Raw genomic sequence first — 19,763 nt, 5'->3', positions numbered from 1 at the left:
TGTGGCTGCTTGGCACACTGACTTTGTGGGTTATGTGTTGTGTGTGTTTTGTTTTGAGGTAGCGTTTGCTTGGATGTCTGCTTTGGAGGTCTCTGTTGCTTAGGTAGATTTTTATTTAGAGCCTCCGAGTATGTTTTTGTGTATTTATGTGTTTGGTTCGCTGATGTGGTGGGACTATGTGATACTGGAATTGTGTTGTGTGAGGTTACCTTCTCCTCCTGACTGGTTACACCAGTTTTGAGATGAGAGAGCTCAGGCTCCAGTTTGGCTAAATAGTTGCATCTCTCACATATATTTGAACCTGTTTGGAGGAGGAGAGTGTTGAGAGTGACTTCTGCTCCCGTAATGCTCAGGGAGGTTATGCTGTTCTTGTATGGCAGAAAGGGTGGACTGTTACCTGGTTAAAATATGTTATCAGCCGTATCAAAACCTTAGCTGTGAGCCAGAAACCGTGGTTGGTACTCTACTGCCATCTAGTGGCATATGTAGGTAACGCCAATTAAGGTAACCGAACAGGCTTGTAAGTTAGATAGAGAAGCCAATAAATGGGGTTGGGGGTTAACAGCCTCAGGGTATATCCGCGAGTGTGCTGGCACTACTGATGCAAAGTAGCAATTGCTTATTTTAAACAGCAAAGTAGTCAAAATTAGAAACTGCAGGTTTCCACCTACACTGTGAGGCTTTAGAGGGCCCGTCCGCTTGTTCACAGAGTTATGGAAGTGGACAGGATAATTCCAGAGTAGGATGGTAAAACAAATGGGGAGACTGCCTGAGTATCAGTGCTTTTGTGTCCAAGCTGTAAAAGAACAGAAGGGGGAAAATAGGTTAAAATCACTGGAATACGGTGTGGAAATAAGAGGAGAGAAAGCAGGAGGGACAAGGATGCGGAAGAGGAGCTGTGTATAGGTGGGGACTAGGGGAGGAAAATAAAGAACAGTTGGGGAAGAGAGCAGACTAGGCCAGGAGAAGTAGGACTTCTTTGGGAGAAAGGGAAACAGGAGTGATAGAGGGTGCAGTTGTAACAGTTCAGAGTGTAGCAGGCATATAAGAAAAACAACTATAACAACTTAATGCTAGCATGCACAGAGTAAATCATGCACTTGCCCATATAACAGTCAGGTATAGATAAAATAACTGTATTACTCTTAAAAAAATCTATTCTATTAAGCATGGAAAACAGCACTACAGTGTTCTAAAGCACAATAATGGTATGAAGCAGTTTAGGTTACATATAGTTCAGCACTAAAGTTTTCCGTAACAGGCAGAAACAGCGTTACTATACTCTTGATTCTACAAGACAGCAAAGGAGTTAAAACAGTTTCTTAGCTGTGAGCAGTTCAATGTACGACTAATTCATTTTGCAGGGTTAGATGCAAATTGGCTAACATACCCTTAACACATACGGAAAACAGTAGTACATGAAGGTCAGGACCTCCACTAAAATAGCGTCTAAAGACTAAATAGTACAAACAACAGATATCTATGCTACTAGTACAAATAACAGATATCTACGCTACAGTTTATGTAGTCAGTAGTATTCTCTGAGCTAAGATAAGTTAAACATTTCTGTGCTACAAGTAAAATACAGAAGGTAGCAGAAATTACACTTACTAGCAAGCACACCACGCTGACGACAGGAGACATCCTAGTTAGGGAAATGGGATTTTAAAAATGGCGCCTCGAGTGCAGCCAAACATTTAAAGAGTTTGTATGGGTAAAAAAGGGTCTGGGGAGGACACAGCATGTGTTTCAGGGGGTGGAGGAGACACTCTCTTTGCCCATTCGCTAGTAGAAATATTCCGCCTCGCCAAGGAGCCAGCCAGTAAGAAAGTGAAACACCAAATAGAACCAATCAGTAAATCATACTGGGACAGTTCTTTTCAGGTGAGCTTTAGCTTAACTGGCAGAAATCAAATATTGTTAAGCGGGAGAACAAAATAGTCACTTTGTTGAGAGTGACTTCTGCTCCCATAATGCTCCGAGAGGTTATGCTGTTCTTGTACGGCAGAAAGGGTGGACTGTTACCTGGCTAAAATATGTTATCAGCCATATCAAAACCTTAGCTGTGAGCCAGAAACCGTGTTTGGTACTCTACTGCCATCTAGTGGAATATGTAAGTAACACCAATTAAGGTAACCGAACAGGCTTATAAATTAGATAGAGAAGCCAATAAATGGGGTGGGGGATAATGGCCTCAGGGTATATCCACCAGTGTGCTGGCACTACTGATGCAAAGTAGCAATCGCTTATTTTAATCATGTATGCCAACTGATTACACACCCAGAAAATATGTTCCCAGTCATCTCTTTCTTCCACATCACACCTCCAACATTTGTTGTCTACCTGAGGAAAAATTCTTTGGAGTCTACTTGGGGTATAAACATGTTTAGGAGACATGCATATATTCATCCCAATGTTTCTTTGTGAATTGCTTATCCAATCTCTCTTACCAATCCTTTCTAGCCTCCTCTGATTGATTTTTATAGTTATAATGCAATTTTTTATATGGCCTACCCATTATCCCTTTCTTAATGGCAACTTCTGTTCTAGATTCTACTAAAAACTCTACCAGTGCTGGTGTTTCATTTAGGACCCCCTATCCCTTTCTCTTTCCCTATACTTTGATATTAATCCTTGATAGGGAAGGCAATCTCTAATTTGCAGTACAAATAAGTTTGTGGAATCTTCCCATTCTATTACCTTTCCCTCTCTAGTTATTTGCTCCCAATACCCTGGTTCTTTTGCCAGTTTTCTCCAATAAATTCCAGACCCCTCTTGCCTATTGTCTTTATCCCAAATTGCAGTCATCCCTAGCGGCAGAATCTCCTTTCTCTATTCCCATGTTGGCTTAGTTCTTAGAATACTTTCTGCTACTTTACAACTATAATATTCTGTATAATTATTGTTATTCTCCTTAAAGGTCTGCATCCAATCCCAGTCTCTCTTTGTTTCTTGAGCTTTCTCCCTATTTCATCATCATCTTTTTCCACTTTGAATTATATTTTTCTGTTTCTGCTATGTATAGGAGCCTTAAATGTATTGCTGTGAAAACCCCCTTCAAATCAGGTAATCCCAATCCACCCTGTTCTATTGGAAAAATAAACTTATCCCAATTGACTCTTGCTGTCTTTCCCTCCCAGAAAAAAATCTTTCAGCTTTTTATTAATTGCTATCCACAACTTCTCCTCTGGTTAATAAAAATATGCCTGACCTGTGAATAAGACTAAAGGGACTAAAAACATTTTAACTGCTTGTATCTTACCATTGATATCCATATACCAGAGCTTCCATTATCTCAGTTTTTGTATTATCTTTTGTTTAGTCTCTTCCCACATATCCTTAGCTACCACACCAGAATTATTTATAATCCGTACGCTTAAATACTTCATTTTATCATGCCCCCATAAGTATAGATGTTGTCGAACCAGTTCTTATGTAGGTACATAATTTACCACTATTACCCTTGTTTTTAGCTTCATTAATTTCATATCCTGTAAAGATTTGTAACTTTCTCACTATGTTCCACAGCACTGTAATGACCATTTTTGGTTTTGTCAGGTATAAAATAATGTAATCTGCAAATAGAGCCAGCTTTTTTTGACTACCATACCAATTATATCCTTGAATTTCTCAGTCTCTTATTTTTTTTGCCAGTGGTCCTAAATATAATGCCAATAACAAAGGGGAGAGAGGACATCCCTGCTTGGTTCTTCTTCTCAAGCACAGATTATCAGAGGGGATCCCATCCACTTTAATTTCACCTCCAATCCCTCATATATCCTCCTAATCAACTTTATAATTTTATCAGGTAATGCAAATGTTTCCATTGTTCTTCTCATAAAGTCCCAAATTACTCTGTCAAATGCTTTCTCTGCATCAAGACCCACAAACAAAATGGTACTTTTTTACATTCTGCTTCCCTCTGGATGATCAGTGTTTTGTCACTGTTGTCAAATGTTTGCCTCCCTTCCACAATACCACATTGATCCATATCTGTATATTTTGGCATCACTTTTGCCATTCTTTTAGCCATTATAGACATAAACACTTTATAATAATGGTTTCATATTGAAATGGGCCTGTATGAAGTTGGATCTGATAGATATTTACCCTCCTTTGGTATTACAGCTACCAGCTCTTTCTTCGAGGATGTTGGTACTTCTCCTCCTCTTAAAATACTTTTAAACAAAACCTTTCAGATCTTTATCAGTTTTTCCCCATTTAGCTTCCAAATTTCCATAAGAATACCATCTATTCCTGGGGAATTTCGTGTAGATTGGTTATATATTACTATTTTTACCTCATCTCCTCTTATCCTGTTAGTAATTGAGCTTGCTCTACCTCTAAACTTGGCATATTTAATTTTTCCATAAACATTTCCATTTGTACCTTTAATTGATTTCCACATTTCTCTGCTTTATACAGACTTTTATAGAATTTCTGAAATATTTCTAATACTTCTACAGGATCCTTTGTTATCTTTCTTGTTATAGGCTCCCTAAGCTTGGTGACAGCACTTTCTACTTTCTGTTGTCTGATTTGTTGTGCTAAAAGTTTTTGTGCTTAACAGCAATCTTTCTAAGCTTGCGCATATTATCAAGATAATCCCTTATTTTCTGTTTAGCATTCTGCAGTTGCTCCTCTTCTTGTTCTGTGAGATTCCCCCTATTTTGTAATACTTTACCAGTTGTCAGTCCCTTTAAATAATTTTTGTTACTTCTTAACCATACCAACCTTTTTTTTTATTTCAACCCTACTTTTAAACTCCACTTTAATTTTATCCCATTCCCTAGCCATATTTTCAGAAAAAAATTCTATCTTTTCTAATAGCTCCTGAAAAATTTCCACTACCCATTCCTTAAATTCCTCTCTTTTCAACAGATATGTGGGAAAGCACCAGTCTCTCATTTTTATTTCATTACCCTGTGTTTTTATTTTACTTATTACTGGTGCCGGATATGAAACTGTGGGGTGGCCGTGGTGGTGCAGCGGTTAGCGTTGTCACCTCACAGCAAGAGATACCCCGGTTTGATCCTCAGCCGGGGTGCCTTCTGTGAGGAGTCTGCATGTCCTCCCTGTGGTCGTGTGGGTTTCCTCTGGGTGCTCCAGTTTTCTCCCACATCCCAAAGACATGCTGTAGGTGGATTGGACACTCTAAATTGGCCCTAGGCATGAGTGTGTGTGTGTGTGTGTGTGTGTGTGTGTGTGTGTGTGTGTGTGTGTGTGTGTGTGTGTGTGTGTGTGTGTGTATATGTGTGTGTCTTCTGTGGAAGGTTGGGCGCCGGGCTGGCAACTCGACACTGTAAAACTCCACTGCCAATCATGAGTGGATAGGGGATCCACTGTGGCGACCCCTAACTGGGAAAAGCCGAAAGAAGAAGAAGATTGGGTGCGTACCAAGACTGTCAATTAAATATACATGTTTCTGTGAAATGTAGCTTCTGTCTGGCCTAGACCAGTTTTTGTATCTTGGGGAATAATATGTAAGTTCACTCTGAACTCCTAGTACTGAATTCACATATTCCATGCCAAATATTTATTTAAAAATCTACCCTACTTTGTTATATTTCCCTTCTAAGCCCTCCAGACACATCTTCATTATTGCAAGCCAAATTCTAGTCCACACCTATAAGTAATATTCCTTGCTGAAAGCTGATTATTTCTCTCAGAAATTTCTTAAGCTCAATTATAGCAGTTTTTGGTGGAATATAACTACACGCTAGTGTAATCCTCCTTCCTTGCCATTAACCCCTTAGTACTACAAATCTACCATTATTGTCTTTTTATCCTGTTCTATTACTATTAAAGCTTTTCTTGCAATTAATATAAGTTCTCCACTTTTCCTTTGCCCCAGGTATTCCACTGAATAACCACCTGAAAACCTTTCTTTATCAAACTCGCATGTTCAGTTCTCTTCAAGTGTGTCTCCTGTAGCATAGCTATTTACACTCTACATTTTTTAATATGGTTCACTACTCTTTCTTTTTTGTATTTATTCATGATACCATTGCCATTTAAAGACATTATAGAAAGCATCATATTCTTGAGAGATTATTATTCCCACCTTTTATGTATAACAGTTTTTTTGTTAAATGTCTAGTTTCTGCTTTTGTGTTACATGCATGTAGTGTTTAGCAGGTTAATATTTTATACAGTTGTTTCTTGTCATCTCCATTTAAGCCTACATCACATCTTACAGAATTTCTTTATTGAAAACCTTCAAACATAAATACATACACACATACAATAACCTCTTAAAACCTATTAACTTAATAATAGCACATAAAACTATGTAAATATTCAAATATTGAAGATTTACCCTCCTAATAGGAGCAAATGTTCCAAACTGACAGCCACATATACAGACTCAAGCTAACCTAAAAGAAATGTTACCCATACTAAGACACATGGTATAGCCTGAGTTTCTATTAACTGCTGTCTGGTCTGGTTTTGCCTTCTCTTTATAGCTCTCTCAGCTGGGAAAACACTGAATGATTTTAGAAAACATTTTCTCCAAGCCAATTCTCTTTATCAGATTGTTTTCTACAGACATAAGAACCAGACATAAAACTGTGAAAAAAAGCCTGATAATATTCAATATTATTTTTCCTTTACTTGATTTCTCTTAAAATTTGTTACTAGATTAAGCTAATGGCCTTAACCCAATCATTCCCCTATGCAAGAAGGAGAAAAAGCACACTCATTTTTCCTTTGTCATGTTATTTTAACAAGATCTTTTTTTTTACATTGTAGAGAGAAGATGGGAGAAAGAAGCAAAAAGAAAAAAAAGCAGGAACACCTATTTACATTAGTATTCCCATTACTTAACAATAACTGAGAATACCTTACTTTATAACATGCAAAGAAAATTAAATAGTACTATTAAGAAAAAATGTTTTGCTTACAGTTAATGTTCTTCCTCTCTTCCCCTTTCCTGAGTATTTTTCTGGACATTAATGACATAAAATACGGCATATGCTTTAGCGTCTCCTACAAGTTTAACAAAGAACAAAAAAGTCCAATATTTCCAGATTTTCTTGCTCTGTCAAGTTTCATAAATATAATTATTGCTTTGTAATCCTGCATTTGTCAGTTTCCAAGTTACTGATTTTATTCTCCAAATGTGAATGACATGAAGTACGGCATATGCTTTAGAGTCCCCTGCAAGTTTAATAAAATCCAAGAAAGTCTAATATTTTCAGATATTCTTGTTCTATTCCTGCTCATCTCCTTCTACCAAACAATGTCTCTGATCCATTTCCAACATACTCTCGATTGTTCTAGTCAACTATTTTACTTTTTTCCCTCTCTCAAATGTTTTCTGTTGAAACACTGGAAAAGGTTTCACTGGCACAGTGTCTCTGAGGTCTTTATTATCAGAAGAACAAGAAGAGCCTCCTTCTATTTTGCAGCTCACTTTTTTGGACACATTTTTGTATTTCTTCCTTAGCACGTACTTCATCAGAAAACTATTTTGTTCTTCCAGGGAAAAATATTTTGAAGATAGTTGGGTACAGTAGTTTAAATCTCAAGCCTGCTTCTTGACATTCCCTTAAAAACAGGACAAATTTACTCCTGTTCTGCCTGGTGTACAATGAGTAGTCATTCTCCACAATCACTCTGCTGTATCCCACTTTTAGTATTTTGCCCTTCTGCCACAGTTTTGCCAGAATCAACTCATTCTGCTGGTAAGATTGCATCTTTACTATTAAAGCTCTAGTTTGTTTCTCATAACCAGGCTTGTACATACATAGGATGTTCCCTTTCAATTAACAATTCCTGTTGGGAATACCAGTCCAGTTGCTTATTTGTGCTTTCATAAAATTAAAACAGTCTGTTCCTTCCAGCTTCTCAGGAACAGACAAAAATCTCACATTTTCCCTATGTGCTCTGTCCTCTAACTCTGTTTGCAGTTTTGTCACCTTATCTGAATATATGTTTAAAGTATCTACCATTTTTCCAGCCTTTAATTGTTTGACTTGATATATTCCATCAGTGTTTCATTTATTTTAGGCAGGTCTGTGTGCAGTTGCCTTATACTTTCCTCTAGGTTACTGGAAGCCATGTCTGGAGCTTGCACTGCTTTTGGCTAAACACCTACAACACTTTTCCCAGTCAGTGCTTTTTTGTCACATTTGTTGCTGATTTTTCCTCAGGTCCTCTGTATTTCTTTTTTCCTGGCATCCAGGCAGTGCACTTACTAGCCAGGTACTGAAATTTACTTAGAAATCTAGGTCCACTGGCTGTCTCTGCTAAGTTTCTGTTTTCACAATAGGAGAGTTAGAATTAAGCTGTCACTCAATGTGCAGCCATCTTTGAAGTCCCCCTGCATTAATTTGTTTTAATCTGACTTTCATACCATTGTCTTCTAATGTGATCCCTCAACTATGCTGTTCTGCCATCTAACTTTGAAAGGGCACCATCATTTATAGGTCTGCTCCACTTATGGGAATACCCGAGGCTGTTGTAAAGCTCTGGAAACTGTTCTTGCATTATTCCATTCTCATACGCAGCTAAATATTTCCCCATGTACATCAAGATGCCTGTTGTTTAAGCAGAATCTGTGTAACTGAAAACAATTAAATTCTTATCACACTGCATATAAAATGACACATACAAAAATTATTCATCACCCTTTAGAAATGGCATCATGGAGATAGATTATTATTGTAAACTAAGACACATCAATATTAATGAAGGTGATTTGTCTTGTCAGTCTATCTAGCTTTCTATTTATCTATCTATTTATCTATAGATCTGGCTGCATGGTGCAAATATGCAGTCCTTCTCCAGAAAGTGTTGTTGAATCACTAACTGGTATTCATCATCAGGTGAACAAAAATACATTTATTTATTTGCATTTATATGCCAATAAAGTCCAACTGGGCAAAATCCCTTTCTCCATTGAAGGCCAGAGGAAAAAATGTCTAGAAATACATATTGCAAAATTATAAGACAAATCAATATACAATGGAATATTCACATATTACTGCACAACTCATACACATGAAAATATAAAATAAGTCAATATATAATGCAAATTCAACAAAAACAGTGTATAATGCAGATACATAAAACACATATCCAGTGATAACAGGAAGGCAAATATGCAAGATATGTAGAACAGTAACACAATTAATTAAGTGTATAATATGAGTCCAAGAAAATCAGTGTGCAATGCAAATCCATGAAGTATAGTTCTCAGGTTTAAGATGCAAAAGCATAAAAGGTCACTAATGCAAATGTGATACAAGGATAACAAAAGTAGAAAAAGACAAGTGGAAAAGAAGAAGAAGAGTTTGCAAAGAGCTAAAGGGAACAGCATATATGAATCATTAGTGTCATGGAGTGGAGAAGGAAGAAGCTTAAGGGCAGACATAATTGACTGTAGTGCCCATCAGTAAGGCAGCCTTGTTTGCATTGCAGATTATGGGCATAGATTGAGTCATATTCAGTCTTGTATAGCTAGGTGAGTAAGGCATTAAGAATGTGAAATTATCTAGGCAGCAGAGAGCAGTGGCTAAGCCAAGATGGTTTTAGGTAGAGCTAGAGGTGAGTTTTAAATTGTTGACTGTTTTCATTGAGTCTCAATGAAAGGGGTAAATTATTCATATTCTGGAGAGATAACAAGAGCATACAGCATCACCAGCTATACTGTGAGATTTTGTAGTCTGATGCAGGATTTAGATTAAAGAACTTTTATCTGGTTAGTATTTCTGTACTGGAGTTTACAAAGTTAGGCATTTTTTAGGCTGGTATATAATGCTATGAGCCAATTTTAATCGTGAGCATGAAAGGTAATTGGGTAGTTTCAGCAAGAGTATTGTTTTGGGGTCAAGCAGTGATGGACTCTGGATGAAAGGTTAGCAGTAAATGTTCGAGTTTAACTATCAAAGTAAACTGTAGATTGTAGAATATAGAAGAAACATACAAAACAGCTGTGAGTAAATAAGACTAAAGCTAAGGTTTTCCCCTGAACTCTGCAAGGAATCATTTCATTCTGTATAAGAGTCCCGTTTTTTTTATGTTTGTTTAGTCATTTGAAGCCTTGGGTCAATACAGTACTACCTGATCTGTGTCCATTTGTGCAGATTGGGATTTCCAGGATAGCTCTGCTGAGAGAAAACTGGATATAAAATCAATCAAACTGCCAAAAGCGAACAAAGGATTGCTACACTCATTATAGGTTCACTGACAGGTTGCAGCTTGGAAGTAGATGACATGATGGTGAGGAGGAGGTAAATATTCAGGAGATAAGATGGAAGGGGAAGTACAGGAAAGCTACTCGGCTTGGAATCCAGAGTTTGCTTCTCGGGGAGGAGAAATTAGTAATGATGTGGGAATTGTGGTGAGGAAGAGACTTCAGAAGACAGTGAGGGATGTTATAAGAATTAGTGACAGGCTTATGGCAATGAGACTCTAGTGTAAGGATAAGGCATCATTCATAATTTCAGCCTATGCTCCACAGCAACAAGGAAAAGACTGCATTCAGACAACAGTAGCAGGACATGTTACATAAAGCAGAGCAACATGAATTGGTGTTGCTAATGGGGACCTCAATGCACATATTAGGACAGACAAAACAGGACATAAGAACTGCCTAGGTCCCAGTGGGTGGGGCAACAGGAATAAAGCAAGAGATGCCATTCTAAACTGCTGTCCTGTAAATGGGTTTGATGGTGGCCAACACACAGACATAGACAGTTATAAAATCACATACAACAGTAGCCAACAGGCAATTCAGGTAGACTTCCACCTAATTAGAGAAAGGCAGTGGACAGAATCAGTGATTGCAAAGTAATCTCCAGTGGAACAGTCAGCCCACAGCAGAAACCACTGTTTGCCACAATCAGCTGTTAGCATTGGTTAGAGAAGGCTCTAAGTTCAACAGACACTAGGCTGAAAATGTGGAAGTTGACTAGATAGAAAGCACAAGAGTTATTATTTATTTACATTTGTTTACCGGCAAATTCTGATTGGACACAGGTCCGTTTTCAGCGGAGGCCCCGGGAGAAAATCTCCACATAAGCAAAAACAAGAAACAAGTACAATGCAAGTAAAATCAGTAGCAAGTAAGAGTGTATGAAGAATCAATTAGATACAAAGAAGATGCAATACCTATGACAAAGTAAAAATACATTTAGAAAATGACAATGCAAGTATAAATTGACATAGAATGCTCAGAATTATAATGAGTAGTTAAGTTTAGACAAAAAAAATGACATCTGCAAACTGTTTGATGTGTCAGTTGTAGCCGAATACACTAACAAATGTATAGTTGATAAACATCATATGGTAATGTAAGCAGGAGGGATGGAGGAAAAATGGAGAAGGGGGAAGATATGACAGTTATGTAAAAGGCAGGTAGGGTGGCTAAAGAAGGGAAAGGAAAGAGGGAAGATAATAGAGGAGAAGTGAATTTTAGTCAGGATTGGAACAAGGACATAACCAGTGGCTTTTTAAGTGGGATTTTAGTTTGGCTTTGAAATTATGGGATGAGGGTAAGGTGGTAATTGGGGGTGGAAGAGTATTCCATAATTTGGATATTGTGCAGGAGAAAAGAGCTTCTCCGGCTGAGTTCTTAGCTTTGGTAACTTGGAGTAGGTTTTTGTTGCTGGAGCATAGTGATCTAGTAGTATAGTAGAGTTAGAGAAGGTTTTGAAGGGAAGGGACATTTTGAGGATGGTTTACTAATTTATGGGCAAGGAAAAGTTGATTGTGTCAGAGAAGTTGTGGGAGTTCGAGCCAGTCGAGTTCCATAAGAGAGTTACAGTGATGGCTGTGGTAGGAAGATCCAGTGGGAAATTTGGCTATTTTGTTGTAGCAGGCCTATAGCTTGTTTAGGTCAGTTTGTCTAAGATTGGTAAACATAGAAGAGGCATAGAGTAAGGTTGATATGAGGTGGGAGTTAGCTACTGAGATTCTAGCTGCTTTGGTGAGTAATTGGTTATTTCTATACAATGAACCTATTTCTTTGTGAACTTTTTTATGGTTATTTTTTTTATGGTTAGAGAGATGTGAGTGTCAAATTTGAGCTGTTCAAAGAAATACTCAAGGCTTTTGCACCTCAGAAAGAACAGCAAATAGGTTGAGTTGAAAAAGAAGCATGGCATCACCTCAAAACAGAATGTGCTAGGACTGTAAAACAGATATGTCACCGAGTCAGGTATGGAAGTTAGGTACATACGAAAAGCAGGTGGTGGAATGCAGAAGTTTAGATGTTGTTTATTAAGAGTTTATCATGTGAAATGGCACTGACAGCTTTTGAAAGATCCAAGAATACCAAGGAGACCAGTTTGCCTTAATTTCTGTTGTGGTTTACCATATTTAGCAAGTTGTGCTTCTGCTTTGAATGGGTCAGAAGCCATGCTGGATGGGGGGGGGGGGGTTAGGGGAGATTATGGTTTAATAAGTGTTAAAATAATTCTGTTGAAGGTACCTTTTCTAAAATTCTTGACAAAGGAGGAATGATGGGGATGGTCAGTAATGAGACAATTCAATGTCGTTACCTCCATTGTCTAATGGAAAAATGTAAGATTTTTAGATATCTCTAAGTAGATGGACCACGGGATTCCAGGACAGATATATTAATAGCAATGGATACCGGATAAGCTAATGCACCAGCAGTGACCTTGATGTATTCTGCTGGAAGGTTGTCTACTGCTATTGTAGTAGGTTAGAGATGAAGATGTTTTCAGATTGTAGCAACTGGAACTGTGTTTAGGGAGAAGGTGGAACTGGCATCTTCTTCACGCCACCATAGGTGTTGTAGAAGATTTAATTGCTTTGGTGTCCTTAACTGAAATCACAGTTTGTATAAAATAAAAGTTAAATTTATATGCAGTATTTTGAACTGATTCAGAGGGTGAAAGGTTAGGCTGGGATTTTCTGCTGAGATATGGGGAATCATTTAGAGTCTTCTAGAAAAAAAATAGGATTGTTTTGGTGAGTTTTATGTAGGTTCAGATGGTGGGTTTTCTTGTCAGAGATAAACATGGGTTTACTGCGATTTCTTGGGTGCCAAAAATATTGAACGTTTTGATGAATTGTATGCCTGTACCCTGCTTTATCTCTTTCTCTCATTAGATGGTTTGTATGTAGTGCTAACCAAGAGTCAGGACTGACCTTAGCTCTATTGCTTCTAACTGAAGCTTGGCTTTCTAGAATACTAATAAAAATCTTATAGAATTGCAGGGCAGCTTCATGCAGAGGAAAACTTTTTAGAAATGTTCCAGTTGCAAAGTTTCATAGGTTCATAGGTTCATAGGTTTATACTAGGCTATCTGCCCTAAGGCATTTATAAGCCTAGCCCAAAGTTTTGTGGCTTACGCCACCCCTTATATGAAAAAATACTGTACCCATTAGTTTGTTGTGCCTATGTCCAGCAGTGACACAGAGATGATTCCTGGGGTAAACCTACGATCTCCCATCCACAGGTCAAGATTTCTCTTGAACAGAGCCAGCGAGATGCTCTGCCTCACATGGGCCGGGATTTTATTCCACAGCATAGGGAGTCTCTGAATGATAAATCTATCCCTCCAGCACATCCTATTTATATCCGTGCTAAGGTTTAAGTTGCTTGCTCTAGTGGTTTTGTTGGATTTGGATTTTTTGAGGTGGACCATGTCCATTAATTCCGGGTTGGACATGGCCTTGTATGTCAGGCACATGTCACCTCTGAGCAGACGGTATGCGACTGAATAGAGCTGGAGTTTCTTCAATCTGGCAGCATATGACAGATTTTGGAGTCCCTTTATCCTTTTGGTGAGGAACTTTTGGGGTCTCTCCAATTGCTGCAGATGTCGGGTGAGATACATCCCGAATGGGGCATTGTACTCGATCATTGGTCTGATAAGTGAAGAGTACAGGGGAACAATGACCTCACTAGATCTGGATGTGAATCCCTTCATGATCAGGTGGGCAATGTAGAAGGTGTTTCTAACCACTTTAGCAATGTGAGTGTCAAAAGAAAGGCCACTGTCAACCTGGGTCCCCAGGTCCCTGATAACCTCTTCTGTGCTTAGTGGATTGCCACTTATATGGTAGCTTGTGGTTACCTTGTTTTTCCCGAAGGGTATGACTATACATTTTTTGGCGTTTAACTTCAGGCCATGGCTCTGGCACCAGCTATCTGTTTCCGTGAGTCCCTTCTGAAGGATATCCGTGTCCGATGCACTTTCCACTATGGCGCCCAGTTTGCAGTCGTCTGCAAACTTTGTCAGCCCAAGTCCTCCCATGTTGGCCTGTACTTCTGAGAAGTAGATGCCGAACAATAGGGGGCCAAGGACCGAGCCCTGTGGGACACCACTTGTGACCGGCTTGGAGTCTGACATAGCGCCAGCAAATCTAACCCTGTGGGTTCTGTCCTTAAGCCAGTTTGCAACCCATCTTGTGACATATGGGTTTACATTTAAGCTGGTAAGTTTTTCTACAATACTCGAGTGGGGTATTGTGTCGAAAGCCTTTGCAAGGTCAAGGTAGGCTGTATGGACTGCCTTTCCCTCATCAATGGCCTTGGTGACTGTTTCGAAGAAGTCGACCAAGTTCAAAAGGCATGATCTGCCCTTGACGAAGCCAAACTGGGTCGGGTCCAATGTCTGCAAGTCCCCTATATCTTTGTTTATGAGCTCCATTATGATCCTCTCCATAGCTTTGCAGACTAGACTTGTTAAGCTTATGGGGCTGTAATTACCAGGGTCCGTAGAGGCACCGCCTTTGTGGAGTGGGACCACAGTTGCCATACGCCACTCCTTGGGCACGTATCCTGTGGTAAGGCTGAGATTAAACAGTTGCCTTATGTGCAGGTTTAATTCCTCATTTAGCTCATGTAGCACACAGCCGGGGACACCATCCGGTCCCACTGATGCTGTGTTTTTAGCTTTAGAGAGAGCAGCTTTCACCTGCGCATTTGAGATGTCTGGGAGGCTACACTCTGCTGGGATAGTTATCTCTCCTTTAGGGGAGAGGGGTGAAGTTTGCACTGAACCTGTCTGCCAGTATGTTGGCAATGTCTGTGGGTTCAGTGATTTTTGTATCATTTTGGACTAATTCTTGAGCATATCTGGGAGTTTCCACCCAGGTTCCTAACATAGCTGAAAAAGGCCGTATGATTGTCCTTTGAATCCATGGCAATTTTTCTCTCAAAATTGGCCTTAGTTGATTTTATGAGTGCTCATATTTTTTACTAATAATGATCAGGGTGACTTCCCTTTTATGGATTTTGTTCTATCATGTAATAGCTTTCTCCTCTTATTGTAAAGTTTGTTAATGGCTGGGGTCCACCAGACTGGACGTTTGCCCTTTGTGGAAAGAGTCTTGGTTTTATTTGGGATTGCCTGATCCATGCAGTCCTGGAGGTGTTCATAGAAGGCATTTGTATGGGCTTCCGCAGCTTGGGTTGTGGTTTCCACTGGCTCAGGGGCCTTGAAGGATACCACACCAGTCTTGAGTAGTGTGAAGTTTGCTTTAGAGAAGTTCTTCACTGTGGTCTTTTTTGTTTGGGGTGATGGGCGGGATGTGGATTTCCAGTGAGATTAGTTTATGATCAGATCTCACCAATGAGGGATATACTTCGGTGTGGAGCATTTTGTCCCCATGTTTGTGATAATGAGATCTAGTATATTTTCTCCTCTCGTGGGAACAGTGACTAGCTGTTCCATGGCATTTGAATTTATGAACTCCAGGAACTGTTGGGCTAGAAAGTTAGGGCTTGAGTAATGTTCCCAGTCTATATTCGGGTAGTTGAAGTCACCCAATATGATGGTGTTTGGAGATACATTTATACCCTCCAGTGTCTTCAGGAAGGCTGTGTGGGGTTCCTGAGTTTGAGAGGGTGGCCTGTAGCATGCTACAATTTGTAGACCAGTTTTGCCTATGGTTAGTTACACCTGGATGGTTTCCGAAGCTTCGTGCATTGCCACCAACCTGGAGGTGTGGGTATCCTTTATGAATATGGATACACCCCCTCCTTTTGTGGTGTGGTCCGGGTTTTGGGGCCGGAACGCATGATATGAGGTAAAACCTAATAGTGCCGGGGTGCTCTCAGGAGCCTTGAACCAGGTTTCAGTTACAGCACAGACATCGATGTTCTCCATACTGAGAAGGGCCTCGAGTGCATGCATTTTGAGATTTAGACTTCTGGCATTGAGCTGCATTACCCTCAGTTTCTTCCCATTTTTGTTTTCTAGGGTGGTAGGTTTAGAATTTGAGCCTTGCCTAAAAAGGCACTATGGGGTGGCAAGAGCCTTAGCCAATATCCGGAATCCCAGGGGTGACAGGTGCAAGCCGTCCCTTGCGAAGCAGCGTGGCTTGTCAAGCATGTCATCCCAGGCAGACAGACACTGGATCCCCTTTGAATGACACCAGACATTAAGCCAATTGTTAAAGCTGATCATCTTGTCTCTATATTGTGGCATCATTCTTGGTGAAGGAAGGATACTGCTCAGGGTCAGGGTCATACCTGCCTGGGCTACATAATCAGAGAGCTCCTCTATGTCTCTTTTCATGTAGTCCAGGGAGGTACGTCTCAGGTCGTTCACACCAGCATGGACAATGACTGTGTCACATTTGTACTTGCCGTGGAGTGACCCGAGTGCTTGTGTTATGTGGCGGATTCTAGCGCCCGATAGGCAGCTTACTGTGACCCTCTCCTTGTTCAGCCTGGTGAGTGGGACGTCAGTGTGTCTGACTATGGAGTCACCTATGACAAGTATGTTTGGTGTTGTATTTGGCCTTAAGGGCTGTGACTGCTTTGCACACTGATTTTGTGCATGGTAAAAATTAAAGTATCCTTAATGAAGGTGGATGCATTATGAGATAATTTAAAGTTATTTTTTTGTGTGTGTGGTTTGTAAGTCTGATAGCTTACGTGGGTAGGTGGTCACTCAGTTAATATCATGAAAGGTACACAGTCATTGATATTAACAGGTTCTGAGGTGAGTAGCCAGTCTAGTACAGATTTTTTGTTAAGGTTTTGGTAAAATCTAGTTGTGACTCTAATTAACTCTGTGAAACAATGAGTGAGAAGGTCACTGAAAAACCAATCAGTAAAAACAAAATGAAAACTCCAGCAAAGCTAAAACTTCCACTGAGTGACCTCCCAAACCTCTTGTATCAGAGGCACATGGGATATATGCAAATGATCCTTATGAACATCAGGTGTTTCAGCTAACTGGCAATTCTGAATGCCCATGACTTGTTTTGTCATTTTAATGGACAATTTTAGGCCAATAAAGCCAAATGTTGCTATGGAGTTTAGTTTTAGTCTTAGTTTTTGATGTCCTGTGGATTGGTGTGCAGGTTGTTGCTAGCATCCCTTATGAAATGTGTCTGATAAGTATCTTCTTTGTCTTTGCCTTGCAACCTGTTAAAGTATCTTTATGCCATCTATTGAGTCACTTTTTAGCATACCTCTCAACTTTTCAGATTTATGCAGAATGCCCAGATTTTTGCCTCATGTTTTTGCTCTGTTCCTCATAAAATTTGTGGTTTTCTGTCAAATTAATGAAGACTAAAATCATTAAACAATGACAGAAATGTGGACTTCAGACTTCTTACCCTTCAGAAAATGTATGCTGGTGCAAAACCTGTTATTTTATCATCTTTCTAAGTTAATAAGAACAGCATTTAAAAATTGTCCTTATTTTTGGGCCTTTGCCCCCCCCATTATTTTTGGCTTTATCCAGATTTCGTGTGCTAAGAGGTTGAGAGGCATCCTTTTCTGAAGCTGGCAGATTGCCTCTGATGCTTTGTACTTCACTATTGCAACTTGTTTCTTAGCCTGTTTGTTAGTCAACCAGTATTCCTCCTTAGAGGTTCCTTTTCAGTTAATTTTTTCCTAGTCCCCACTTTTTCTTGGACTCCTTCTTTTTTTGAATCTTCCCAGACTTCTGTATTCTATCATCAGCTTTCCTTATGTACCTTATTTCCATACCCGGCTTGGCAGTGTATCTTTTCTATTGTCCTCACACATGCTGTTTTAGGGCACTGCCATTCTTCAACTCAAACTATTTTCTCTTCTTCCTGAGGTGCTACAGCCCTGAGTATTAACTTGACTTCTTGTGCTTTCTCGTCAACCAACTTCAACATTTTTTTTTGGTATTTTTGCCTCTGCTGTCTGTTGGTCATTAGCCTCCTCCCCATCATCAAGGAGAGGGTCAACTGGGAGGGTACATTCAGAAAGTCATTAGTGGTGGTTTGAGATTTATCTCCTTTTTTCAGCTCTGTCTCTCCACACACACACACACACACACACACACACACACACACACACACACACACACACACACACACACACACACACACACACACACACACTTGTCAAAGCACCAAGGAGGGATGTGCAATGGGCAGTTGATGGGCAACATCCCCTCACTCTTGCAAAGAGCTTTTCCTCTAAGTAGTCAAAATCCTTCCCAAAGCAAGAATTGTGATTTCCCATATGCCCCTTGAGTGTTCACAGCTCTCTCCACCTCCTGATAGAGGTGAACAGGACACAACCCTCCATCCCCCCTTGCCTGTCTCCTTCAGTGCCAGGGCTGTTAACTGAACCCTGTTGGCTGAGTAACAGTCAGGTATCCATCCCTCTGTGCCACAGAGTCAGGCATTGCAATAAAATAATTTTACTTTTGGTTATATTGTTATGTCAGAATATGTTTATACCTCTATACTGTATAAAATTAGATGACTACAACATATTCATATTCTTACACCTCTGAGTTTGTGCTTTGTCAAATTGAATCTGCTTTGCAATTATGTATTTCACCAGAAGGACCATTTTAAGTTTACAGGAACCCTTTACATCATGCAATGTTGGCAATGAAGCAGCTAATTAAAACTACAGCTTAAACGTGAATGCTCTCCTACCCTGAACTGGTTGAAACTTGAGAAGGTAACATCAAATGTCTTCCTGTGAGCCGCTAGGATTTCGCTGATAAGTTCCTCCTGTTCTGGTGTTAGAATAGGCTCCTCTGAAGTTAGCTGTTCTTCTTGACCCTGTTTTTTCTTCTTAATTAGTGATCGCCTGTGTTCCACAGCTTCATCTGACATTATTACTAAAGAAAATTAAAACAAAAATGCAGGAAAGCGATTTAAAACAAACAAACAAACAAACAAACAAACAAACAAAAACAAACAGCCAAATACTGCTTCCGATAGCAATTTCTTCTCAGTTGAAATACTGCTAATTTCAAATAATGTAAATTTCATTCATACATACATATTTAGTGAGTGCAATATCTTAGCTTTTCATGATGAAATGTTTTTTTTTTTTAAATTACTCAACAGAAAACTATACTTCATATAATTTATCTTAGACAGTACAGATTTTTCAGAAAACAAACACTGACTAAAGGCCTGTGACACAGCGAGGTGCATACCACATATTACTATGAGTTTTACATCCGTTCCATGAAAGAAACTTTCATCAGAATTAATATCAACCTGTACTCCTAGGCAGCACATACATTCTGTTCACTTCTAATAAAATTTATTCTAACTCCAAGATTGCTCAGTTGCTGTAAAGAGGAGAAACTTCCTTAACAACACTGTTAATTTCAGAGTAACATACACACGTACATTAATTAGCTGATTTCACACACACACACACACACACACACACACACACACACACACACACACACACACACACGCACAAACATACACAGATACTCTGCTCTCATATTCACATGTGCACAAGCTTCTCTTGGTAAAGATTTGTTATCTGAAAATTCATTACTACCAGTCCTGGGATAAGTGAAAATATG

The 19,763-nt window shown here is 39.4% G+C and overlaps 1 protein-coding gene across 2 annotated transcripts in view; it reads right to left on the bottom strand.

The window, feature by feature from the left end:
* Positions 1 to 19,763, bottom strand: part of NR1I2 (nuclear receptor subfamily 1 group I member 2) — a 1,633,990-nt gene that overhangs the window by 173,666 nt on the left and 1,440,561 nt on the right. For both annotated transcript variants that reach the window (XM_044071501.1, XM_044071502.1), the window contains one exon: positions 18,865 to 19,052. In XM_044071501.1, coding sequence (XP_043927436.1) covers positions 18,865 to 19,052 — 188 coding nt within the window. The remainder of the gene's footprint in view (positions 1 to 18,864; positions 19,053 to 19,763) is intronic.

Source organism: Protopterus annectens, chromosome 5.part0, assembly GCF_019279795.1.
Source record: "Protopterus annectens isolate FY-2018-M chromosome 5.part0, PAN1.0, whole genome shotgun sequence".
Classification (NCBI taxonomy): Eukaryota; Metazoa; Chordata; order Ceratodontiformes; family Protopteridae; genus Protopterus; species Protopterus annectens.
This window is presented reverse-complemented; position numbering and strand designations above follow the sequence as displayed.